This window comes from Siphateles boraxobius, unplaced genomic scaffold (genome assembly GCF_051911475.1).
Source record: "Siphateles boraxobius isolate OS27281-9 unplaced genomic scaffold, OSU_SipBor_1 30, whole genome shotgun sequence".
NCBI lineage: Eukaryota > Metazoa > Chordata > Actinopteri > Cypriniformes > Leuciscidae > Siphateles > Siphateles boraxobius.
Window position 1 is genome coordinate 14,514,905 of NW_027508920.1, and position 12,447 is coordinate 14,527,351.

A 12,447-nucleotide genomic window follows, 5' to 3' on the forward strand; every position below is an offset into this window, starting at 1 on the left:
TTTTTTATACATTGGAATACTTGATCACTCGAGCGTCACTTTATAGCGTCATCAGCAGCGTTCAAAGGATCTGCCCTCATGTTGTTGAAGTTTGTTTATTTAAGAAATTCATAAGAAATAATAATAAAGCAAGATACCCTGTTGAAATATGTGAGATATGTGATTTATATAAACTGCAAAGGTAAAGAATAAATTAAAATGATTGTGACCGATGTGAAGGGGGAGGAGAATTGATACGTGCGTCACGTTTAGTCAATAAAACACTTCAAGTTATTAATCCAAGTTATTGTTTGTAAAAACTTTAGATTTCGATTGTAAAACTAATTAAAATAGAAACTAATGTTTTAAAAATGTGTTATTTGGCAAGTGACCATGGTATAAGCGGGTTAATGCCCTTCGAGGTGTCCGTTGTCTAGGTATTAATGGACCTCCGCTGCGTGCGGACGGTTCACGCCTCGCCGTCGTCCATTAATACCTGACTATGGACACCTCGTCGGGCATTAACCCTTACATAATGCCATACATTTCAGTCTGTTCCTCATACAGAGCTATTATATGACTTGAATGGTGTTTTGTCATTTTGAAGCTTGATGACCTCTGTCCCCATTCACTTCCATTGTATAGACATAAATGATCAACACAAGTTGTGTTTTTATTTTTGTTTAACTATTCCTTTAAAAGATAGTTCACTCAAAAACGAAAATTTTCAGTTGCTCACCCTCTTGCTGTTCCACACTCTTCAGACTTTCATTCATCTTTGAACACAAATGAAGAAATTTTTATTGAAACCTACGAATTTATTCCCCCTCCTATTAAAAAAAGTCCAATGCACCAAAACATGTACACTACAAATTATTCATAGCGACATTGAAAAATGAATCCATATCAAGTCTTCTGAAGAGACACGGTCAATAATAAACAAATGCAATTTTTTGGTTCTAAGAACGGTAAGGAACATTTATATTAGTTATATTTCCACTTGAGGTTGGTTCGGCACGGCACGATTACAAAGTGTTCTCAGTCCGGAAATCTTACGTAGTGACTTGTAAAGCGGGTGCCGGAGAGTCTGGGCCACCCCTGGTGGAAACAAAAGACTCTCCTGAGAATTAACATTTGAACCCTCCCTTGCATAATGATACAACAGCAGCATCCGAAACACAGCACAGTGCAACTCACACCTCACTTAAACAATCTCCCCCTTCTCCTGCTCACCCGAAACTCACTTAAAACCCATGAAGTGTTAAATGTGTACAAATAAGTAACTATGCATGTTTGGTATCATTTAAAGTGTCTCAGTGCGCCGGGTAAAATGGTCTCATTCTCCCGACCATAATGGAAAGCTAAAAGAAGTTAAAAAATATGAGAAGTAGTGTGTCCCTCTAAGGCAGCAATTCCCAAACTGTGGTCCGCGGACCACTAGTGGTCGGTCAGGGTACTGCAGGTGGTCCGTGGAAAGGCAAAATAAAATATAAAATAATATTTTTTTACCTTCATTTTACCAGGAAATTCCCATAAGAAATAAAAAGTTAAAAGAATATGTAGGCCTATATTGATATAAAATTTAAATTAAATTGTCAAGTTATTGTGTGATTACTAAAATTGGCTAGTGGCGCTCGGCCGTGACGTTCAAGTTCAGTGCCGTTAGAACCACAACATGGATCGGTGGATAGCAACAGATTCTTCATCGGGGCTCTCAAGTGTCACACATTGAGCGTGACAGTCACTCATTTCGGTCTTTTGTCACGCACTTCCGCCACACATTGTATTTCTCACGCAGAAAAACGGCAAAATACGCGGCCAAAATTTCTCTGCCCGCGCCGCTCTAACTATGGAACCATCAGGAATCAAGCACGTCTCCCCTGGTTTTGTTAGTCGAGCTACACAATAACCAATCAGAAAATAGCACGATTGTATCTGGGTAAGATTTAACGCAACAACAGGCCGTTAATATTTAAAAAAAATAAAAATTGTCATGAAACAACCCCATCTACCCCATCCCCAATCCTGATTATGCCCTCGAGCGCTTGAGTAAATAAATAAATAAAATATGTGGTAGCTGTTGTGTGCAGTAAACTTTCTTTTAACAAACCTGTTGTACTGATGTGATGACCAGTTATAGTTTTAGAGCAAGTAAGCCTATTTAGAGGTGCGGATTAATTCAGACTAATTCAGACACAGACAAAGACTGTGTGTAGACATATTTTATTATGTGTATTATGAGGTGGTCCGCGAAAATTCTTGATTACAAATAGTGGTCCACACACACAAAAAGTTTGAGAACCCCTGCTCTAAGGTGTTCACTCCCCCAGATCCTCCATTCTGATCTCACAATCGTGAGCCCCTCACTAGGGGACCAAATCTAATTATAATACAGACACCACCATTTGGTAAGCAAATTGAATTATCTGGGTTTATAAGGAAAATGGGCAAAAGGTTCTGGGAGTTTTACTCTGATTGACTCTAAGTTTGTTCTCCCAAGTAGATTATCGGATTCGAATGCTCCCGCAAGCCTGCGTCAGATTGGCGACGGCTAATACTTTGTCACTAATTCAAGTGTACTTTTTTTGTAGAAACGGGGAATTCCGTTTAGGGTAGCTAACGTGCTTCTTGACCAACCTAAATTTGGGTACGTCTATTTTACCTCTGTCTTAATTTAATGTAACTTTAGATAAGTGTACGTGAGAAATCACGGCTTGGCCAATCTAAACTATTATGAGGGAAGTATTGTTGGTCAACTCATACCTATAATAGGGCCAAAATGTCTACTAAAGTATAACTATTTAATTAAGTTCAAGTGTATGCAATTAAAGGGGACTAAAAGAAAAGTATCTCTGATTGTGTTTTGGGTGAATCCGACCGTCTGAGATATTAGTCAAAAACCTCTGTTTAGTGACGAAACTGACGAGATTGTGAACGTGAGAACCGCAGAAGATGCGAGGACCTCTAAGCGGTATAGTTTCCTAATCTGAACGGATAAAACATAATTAAAGAGTTTAAAAAGAATAATCAAACATTCGCTCACTTTTAATGATACCCAGATATCATTAAAACAATTTTCATTTATGGAGTCAGATGAAATAACGAATCAATACATATGAGAAAATTGTCACAGTGTCTGGTTTGTGTTCCCTGGGTTGCCACTAGAGGTCCTCGTTCTCACGGTGTCTTTCACGTTTGACTTCATTTCCCAGCATTCTGTCTGTCACTCATCAGTTCATTGCACTCAGCTGTTTCCCATCACCTTGTTAGTTTGAGTGTATATATACCCTGTCTGTTTTAGTGTTTGTCACGGAGTCGTTGTTATTCGTCACACCACTTTGGAGGTCTGTGTTCTTGCCTTTTATTGTTTTGATTCTTGTTTATGGATTGCCTTTTGGTTTTGACCCCTGCCTGGACTGGTTTTATGATTTTGGATTACCCGAATAAACTGCTATTGGATCTACCCCTGTTTCCTGTGTGTGGTATCGTGACAGAACGACTCCGTCACGATGAATAGATCCAGCAGTTCGGGATTCCATAACCCTTCTCCTGTGTATGGGGAAGGAAGGGGACCACAGAGAGGAGGTTCGCAGGTCGGGGAGGAAGCGCCTCGACTAAACATTTTTCAATGTTTTGGCTTATGGGCCCAGCAGACTGAGGAAGCAGCGGCGGCTAAGGCTTCAGCGAACTCGTCCATCAGAGATGGTGAGTCGTTTCTGGGGACTCGTCTGGCAAAGTTCTCCGGAACTCGGGGAGGTTGCAGGGGAGGAGGTGGTCGACAAATTCCACGACACCATCCTCCGCCTTGCCATTCTTCTGATCCGGAGCCGCCGGACTGGTCCAGTACAAGATTCTCACCGCTGGTTCCACCCCGCACAAAGTCATCATCGTGGGGCTCATCTACCACAAGGTCCTCACCACTGGTCCCGTCCAACTCAAGATCCTCGCCGCTGGTTCCGCCCAGCACAAGATCTTCGCCGCTGGTCCCGTCCATCTTAAAGCCCTCGCCACTGGTTTCGTCCAGCCCAAGGTCCTCCTCACCACTGGTCCTGTCCAGTCCAAAGTCCTCGCCCCTGGTCCCGTCTAGTACTGAGGCTGCAGCTCGCCATCAAGGACGGAGGAGGAGGAGAAAGGCCTCGTATCTCCCCAACAACCCGGTGGTCCCGAGTCCGGTGGTCTCAGTTCCGGTGGTCCCAGTGCCGGTGGTCCCGAGTCCAGTGGTCCCGAGTCAAGTGTCTGCTGTTCCAGAGCCAGAGCCAGTGCCTGTTCCTGAGCCGGAGCCAGTGTGTGTTCCTGAGCCGGAGCCAGTGTGTGTTCCTGAGCCGGAGCCAGTGTGTGTTCCTGAGCCGGAGCCAGTGTGTGTTCCTGAGCCGGAGCCAGTGTGTGTTCCTGAGCCGGAGCCAGTGTCTGTTCCTGAGCCGGAGCCAGTGTCTGTTCCTGAGCCGGAGCCAGTGTCTGTTCCTGAGCCGGAGCCAGTGTCTGTTCCTGAGCCGGAGCCAGTGTCTGTTCCTGAGCCGGAGCCAGTGTCTGTTCCTGAGCCGGAGCCAGTGTCTGCTCCTGAGCCGGAGCCAGTGTCTGCTCCTGAGCCGGAGCCAGTGTCTGCTCCTGAGCCGGAGCCAGTGTCTGCTCCTGAGCCGGAGCCAGTGTCTGCTCCTGAGCCGGAGCCAGTGTCTGCTCCTGAGCCGGAGCCAGTGTCTGCTCCTGAGCCGGAGCCAGTGTCTGCTCCTGAGCCGGAGCCAGTGTCTGCTCCTGAGCCGGAGCCAGTGTCTGCTCCTGAGCCGGAGCCAGTGTCTGCTCCTGAGCCGGAGCCAGTGTCTGCTCCTGAGCCGGAGCCAGTGTCTGCTCCTGAGCCGGAGCCAGTGTCTGTTCCTGAGCCGGAGCCGCCCGAGTGGTCGTCACCGCCCTGGCCGCCCGAGGGGTCTTCACCGCCCTGGCCGCCCGAGGGGTCTTCACCGCCCTGGCCGCCCGAGGGGTCTTCACCGCCCTGGCCGCCCGAGGGGTCTTCACCGCCCTGGCCGCCCGAGGGGTCTTCACCGCCCTGGCCGCCCGATGGGTTGTCTGCTTCGCCCTGGCCGCCCGATGGGTCGTCTGCTTCGCCCTGGCCGCCCGAGGGGTCTTCACCGCCCTGGCCGCCCGAGGGGTCTTCACCGCCCTGGCCGCCCGAGGGGTCGTCTGCTTCGCCCTGGCCGCCCGATGGACTGTCTGCTTCGCCCTGGCCGCCCGATGGACTGTCTGCTTCGCCCTGGCCGCCCGATGGACTGTCTGCTTCGCCCTGGCCGCCCGATGGACTGTCTGCTTCGCCCTGGCCGCCCGATGGACTGTCTGCTTCGCCCTGGCCGCCCGATGGACTGTCTGCTTCGCCCTTGCCGCCCGATGGACTGTCTGCTTCGCCCTGGCCGCCCGATGGACTGTCAGCTTCGCCCTGGCCGCCCGATGGACTGTCAGCTTCGCCCTGGCCGCCCGATGGACTGTCAGCTTCGCCCTGGCCGCCCGATGGACTGTCAGCTTCGCCCTGGCCGCCCGATGAACTGTCTGCTTCGCCCTGGCCGCCCGATGGACTGTCTGCTTCGCCCTGGCCACCCGATGGACTGTCTGCTTCGACCTGGCCGCCCGATGGACTGTCTGCTTCGACTTGGCCGCCCGATGGACTGTCTGCTTCGCCCTGGCCGCCCGATGGACCGTCTGCTTCGCCCTGGCCGCCGGCTAAACCATCACCCCCTGTTTCTGTTCCCTTCCATGGACCTGGCCCCCCATCCCTCCCCCTGATCCTCCACCGTTCCACCTCCCTCCTGGTCTCTTGTTTTGTTTGTTTTTTGTGGGTCTTGGAGCGTCTGGTAGCCGCTCCGTAGAGGGGGGGTTATGTCACAGTGTCTGGTTTGTGTTCCCTGGGTTGCCACTAGAGGTCCTCGTTCTCACGGTGTCTTTCACGTTTGACTTCATTTCCCAGCATTCTGTCTGTCACTCATCAGTTCATTGCACTCAGCTGTTTCCCATCACCTTGTTAGTTTGAGTGTATATATACCCTGTCTGTTTTAGTGTTTGTCACGGAGTCGTTGTTATTCGTCACACCACTTTGGAGGTCTGTGTTCTTGCCTTTTATTGTTTTGATTCTTGTTTATGGATTGCCTTTTGGTTTTGACCCCTGCCTGGACTGGTTTTATGATTTTGGATTACCCGAATAAACTGCTATTGGATCTACCCCTGTTTCCTGTGTGTGGTATCGTGACAAAAATGTGTTCCATTTAATCATGTTGTGTTGCGTAAAAGGAAAGACAGTAACCCGCAGAGACCTTCACCTGTATTATTGGACACCCTCATTGGACCAATAGACATTTAGGATTGGTCACTTGTCTGTTGCCTGTCTACCAGTCTCTGAGGCTTGCCAAACGCACTGTTTAAGTGAACAATTTAATAATAGAATTATCTGATCATTCTCCATAATGCGGCCGGTCAAGCATCTCATTAACGGTAACTCTGGATTACCAAGGCAACTACTGACGCATTTTTTTATTACATTCCAAAAAGCTCTGTTATCAGCCCCACAGTGGAAAATGAAACCATTTCCATACTGGCTGGGCCAGATCAGCATGGAATGGAACGGTTTAGCAACAAGAACGGTTTGGCCTGACACTGAAAAAGCGGCTATATGAACATTGATCAACGCACATAAATCAAACTCAACAAATATGTTCAGTGGCAGTTCAACTGTTCTTCTTGATGCACCAGAACAAACTGGATTAAACTACTTAACTCAATGCAAGTTTTGGTGGAAAGGACTTTCAGTGGAGGGACAGAAATCTCTCAGGTTTCATTAGAAATATCTTCATATGTGTTTTGAATATGATCGGAAGTCTTAAGGGTTTGGAACGACATAAGAGTGAGTAATTGATGACAGAATTTTAATGTATGGGTGAACTAACCCTTTAAAGGTGGAGCCAATACACAAACCAGTGATTGTAATTTCTTGGAAAGGACTTCCAAAAAAATCCTTGTTTTTCTCTCAACTCTGTGTAATGTTTGCAATCATCCTTTTTCCAGAATACCTCAGCTCAGTATAATAGTCACTTCACTGGCTTTGATATCTGTAAAAACAAATAATTTTCTAATATCATTGGTTGTCTTCATTTTGGCAGATTCCTCTTTATAAAGGCAACACACCCTCACATGTATTGGAATTTCTAGCCATTAAGCACATGTAGATGCCAGCTCTCATTGTTCATTGGTGTCTAGCTGTGCTGTTGACTCTCTAATACGTCAAGTAAATCCAATATTGTCATTACGCAGCTGTTTCAGTCCATTGACGGCTTTTCATAAAGACTTTAGAGACAAATTCTAGGATAACTGGATCAATCTGAAGATTCTTCAAAAGGCTGTCCTGCTTTAAGACTATTGAGACTCTTGTACACACTCTGTTAATCTTGAGAACTGGTAGCCAGGAGCGGCTAACCACAACTTCTCACGACTAAGAAAGCTAGCCTTTAGTTTACTGCTTCCCTGGTGTCAAAAAATATTGCACAATGTAAATATTCACATTAAAATAAATGTAGTGTACATGTTAACCCTGTTACACCTAGCAAGCTGCCCTCTAAAGGTTTTGCCCTCTAAAGCTATCTCAGCAAAATGGTACACTCAGTAACTGACAGACAGAGATCACCTCAAATTATTTTGATTAGCAAAGCAGTAGTGTCCAGCTGTCTTTCTTTTTTTCATTATTGACATTCATAGAATCTGAAGTTATAACCGAGAGAGCTTTGATGTCTCAAGACACATTTCAATAATATCGGTGCTATTCCATAGAAAATGTTCTCAAGAAATGTGACCTGCTTGTAGTTCATTCCAAGAGTTTGGCATTAGCATGTTGTTAAGCTAACAATATAAGTCATATATCCATTTTTTAATGCATTATCCGGGTCCAGGCCTCCACTATTTTCAATTAAGAAGACTATCTCAACAGCCATTTATGAGCACTATTAATTCATATTTAATATTTATGTAGCTTTTATAAACTCATGGTGTATATACTACAGTCTCTGGACTCACTGCATCCAATACAAAACCAATACTTTAACGATTAAGAAAAGATGAATCGCTGTCATTTTGACCCGGAAACAGTGACGTCAGTTTTAACGAGCGGATAGGACATACAACTTTTGGGTGAAATGGTAAACGGGAATATTATAATCAGCATTTTTTAGACTCAACATTTTCCACCAACCTTGTTGCAATGCATTCTAGCATTAATTTTAGAACTCTTTCCCTGTGTGTCGTCTTTTGAATAGCTTCATCTGCTAAATTTCATCTCTGTATTCACTCTCAGGACGTGGACAGTTTGCAGATGTATCTGGAGGAGGTTCGTTTCTTTGACCTGTTCAGCTACAGTGAAGAGGAGGGTGGCTGGCTCTGTTTCATGTGCAGTAACCCAGAAAAAGCCACAGGTAAATACGATTTGCTTCTTTTTGGCTAATGTACAAACATATATGTACACAATAAATGAGTCACTCAAATCTCTGACAATATACAGGGCTCCAGACTAACATTTGAGAGCAGTAGCACCGGTGCCACTAAATTCTACAGATGGTGGCACAAGCACCTAATTTGGCAGCACTAGGGGGTGTGGAGATTTTTAATCCTGAAGGTCATATAGTCATAAAATGAATAATAATAATAAAACTTTTTATTCATAAAGCGACTTTCCAAAGCTCAAGGTTGCTGTACAAGGAGATAACAAAAACACAGCATCAAGCATTAGTAGGCTATGCATCAAATAGAACATAAAGCCAAACTTAAATATTTTATATTTTATAAATATTTGTGGTTATCGCATTAAAAATGACATTTAAAGGCCCACTGAAGTGCCTTGAAACGTGCAGCTTTGTATGATGCGTTGACATACTGAATGGCTCCTCCGCCTTTTCAAATAGCCAATAGCGTTTAATTTACCTCACAGACAGCACCATGGAAACGAATCTGAGCGCTGAAATGTTGGATTCAATAGTAACGTTAGAGGTGTGAATAAATTCTAGCCATTTCATTCTGAAAATGTAATAAAACTTGAGCGTTTGAGCAACCCGAACACACATCTCCAACCCATATTGCTCCGTGACGTGACAACGGTAGTGATGTCCGATTCGTGAACGAATCGCTCTTTTGAACTGGTTCTTTTTTTATGAACTGGTCGAACCAGATTACCAAATCGAACTGAATCGTTCAAAACAGAGTCAGCGCTGATCCAGTTACTCGCTTTCGGATGTGCCCGACAGTCACTCCGACTCGAAGTAAACAATATCCAGGAGTATGTTACTACAGTAGCTTCTACGTAGCCACCATAGCTGCCATAGAGCGGCTGATGGCGCGGGCCGTCTCCTTGGTGGCACGGAGAGGTAAATCAGTGGCCTGGCGCAGTTTTTTTAATGGCGTCGGACCCCACACCTTCACCCTCGTCCAGATCCCTAAGCAGGTCGGCCTGGCACGCTTGCAAGATGGCCATTGTGTGTAAGCAAGCGCCTGCCTGACCTGCCACCATATACGCATTGCCCACCAGCGAGGATGTTGTATGGCATAGCTTGAAGGGCAATGTCGGGACTTTAAGGGATGATGCAGTATCAGAGGAAAGCTGGTAATGTCTCTTCTACTCTGGGCATCATACCATAGCCGTTCTCTTTGAGCCACACGATAGAAGCGTAATTATGCAACGTGGGACTTGATAGTCAAGAAGAGAACAGCTTTCTCTAGGATCTCGACACCACAATGTGGAGATCCGGAAAGAATGGCAAGCCCCAATGTGGAGGATGTGCTTTTGACTGCAGGAAGTACTCATTGAGTTACGAGTTACAACCTTCCCGAGGTTCTCATACTGCGGGTATAGGGTTGTCGAGTCACCCAAAATCACCTGCTTTGATGCTGAGAACATCCGACTCCTCAGAGCTAGACAGTCCTAACATCCAGCCTTTACCATGGGTGGAAGAAGCCGAAGAGCGGGCTTCTGTCTCCCGAGTTTGGGCGCAGGACTTAGCGGTTGAGAGCTGAGAAAGGGCCGAAGCCGTCTTAAACACTAGCCTCCACCAGCCTCGGCATCTGGGGACCCAAACCGCGGGGAGCGCAAACCTGGCCGCTCTCACCAAACAAAGCCAGGGGGGAGTGGAGTGTCCTCAAAAGAAACCGTTCTCAATGCACACAGTCAGCACCTTTCGAGAGCTGACCATGCGTGCTCCGCTCCCAAGCAGCTCACACAAAAGTTGTGTATCCCCGCCATGATATAACATAGGGAGTAGGGTAGGGAGGAACACACTTTTTAAATCACTGCTCGCTTGTCATTTCTAATATTTGTATGGCCTAGGGGAAAAACAAACACCAAATAAGACTTACACACATAGGCTACATTCACACTATCAGTCCAAATCTGATTATTTGTGTATCCGATTAGAATCTGATCTAAAATGATTGATAACTGTTCAGATCCGATTTGTGTGTTCATGCAGCTCTTTTGTTTTCTGGAATATCTGCATTGGTTTCTATGGCAATGATGTTGCGTTGGTAGGCATACGCCAAAAACAACAACCGCAACATGGAGTGATTTGCAATACAGATGGTCGCTTATTTAAATTTTACAACATGGAAATGTGTAGCTGTGTATTGGACTAAGCGTCTTCTGAGGCAGCGGCAGTATGCACAGCTTCTCTGTCGTCTCTGCCGGTTACAAAATATGTCTCCGATATATTGTCATTTTCTGGCGTTGTCACGCAGAAGGCGTTCCCCAAAGTGTCGTCATACGACGCATCGCGCGAGTTCCCTCGAAAGTTCCCTAAGACAGCATAGATTTCATTACTTTTTGAAAGTGAATTTGGTAAAATTAGGTTGTAAATAACCAAACTCTGTCCTTGTTGCGTAATTATTCATAATACAATTCTTTTGAGTCTTTTTAATGAATCAGTTGATGTGGTTCACAAAACTGGTCTGAATGATTCATTCACAAATTGATCTGATCTGGTTCTCGATTTCGACCAGCTGACTCAATGATCCAGTTGCAGCTGTTTACAGCTCACTTGAGGGCAAGATTATCAGTGAATAACAATCATCATTTTAAGAGAGTTTCTGTTGATCCTTCTATGAAGTTAATGATTAGCGACTACATAATTTTGCAAAAGCACGTCAGGACTCCAGATGTCGTATAAAGCTTCAGTCTTATGTGATGATTGCTGAAATCTGCTTTCCATTAAAAGAAAGAAACAAAAATTAGAGGAAAAGGGGGTTCCGCTCATTTCTGTAGCTGAGATACATCTACATCAGTCCAGCATTAGGATGTTCAGACAAAGAGGCTTCTGATCCCATTCAAGTGAATACAGAATTGTTGTTGCTTTGTTTTAAATCTTCTCCAGATGTGCAAATGTGCTTTTTGGTAGGATTTTTCCATAAGAACCAATTAGATACAATAGAGAAGGTTTTTGCCTGTGGCCTGAACATTTTACCAAAAACAATGAAACATTGTAAATCGCTGCACATGGAACATGTCTATTTCATCTGAGATCATTTATAGGTATTTGAAACACTTAAAAAGAAAGTAAATGCAAATAATTTAAAGTAAATGCAAATTATTTTATTAAAATTAGTGAATGCAACACAGTTCTTGAACACTGTAATTGTATTGCATGCAATCAATTCAAGATTATAAAATAAATGGAAGTTCCAGTTGGATCAGTTTTGTTTGTCATAACCAGTATCGAGATCAAGACCAGCACTGAGTGTTTCCCGTACAATGATGTATAACTGTAGCATTGTAACATGGTCGCACCATCGTTTAAACCGCATTGGTTTATAAATGTATGACTGTCATTATTAATGTCACTCACAGGTGTTGGAGTAATGCTATATGAAAATTGGATTAATTCGGCTAATTACTCAATTCAAGATCACAACTAAGTACAGAAAGCGTTTTTTTAATCACAAACTACATGTATACAACTTTAGTCCTGTATATATGGTTCAATCAGTCAACAGCGTTCTCTACAACATTTCTCTGAGATGCTGCTGTAAAAAACATGGCATCCGATGACTACTTAAATATTTTTGTTCCCAGTTGTTTTGTTTTATTTGATACTCGATTCATCTCAGGTTCCTTCTTACGTCATTACCCATTTATGGAATGCACACTCTTCAAAAACAGAGTTGATTAGGCCTATTGACACACTAAAATATATAGAAAGAAATTGAAAATGTTCTCCTTGTAATGTTAGCTTGCTTATTGTGCTTGATATGTTGAAGTCCTCATGTCATAGTAACAAGAAATGCTTTTAACCAAAGGTCTAGAGCTGCCACACAAGTGAGCAACCCAGAAGTGACCATAGTTAGCTAATGAAGCTTTTGAGAAATGCACCTCAGGTTGGGAATTGATGCAAGCATTATTTAAGTATATACATATATCAATGACCTCTGACCCGATGTAGGCTGTATGACGTAGGCATAGTATAAGCT

At 44.5% G+C, this 12,447-nt stretch overlaps 1 protein-coding gene across 2 annotated transcripts in view; it reads left to right on the plus strand.

Moving 5' to 3' along the window:
- Positions 1–12,447, plus strand: part of veph1 (ventricular zone expressed PH domain-containing 1) — a 208,789-nt gene that overhangs the window by 168,766 nt on the left and 27,576 nt on the right. For both annotated transcript variants that reach the window (XR_013210475.1, XM_077248327.1), the window contains exon 12: positions 8,297–8,414. Coding sequence is in view for 1 of the 2 variants with exons in the window: in XM_077248327.1 (XP_077104442.1) it covers positions 8,297–8,414 (118 nt within the window). In the remaining variant the exon portion in view is untranslated. The remainder of the gene's footprint in view (positions 1–8,296; positions 8,415–12,447) is intronic.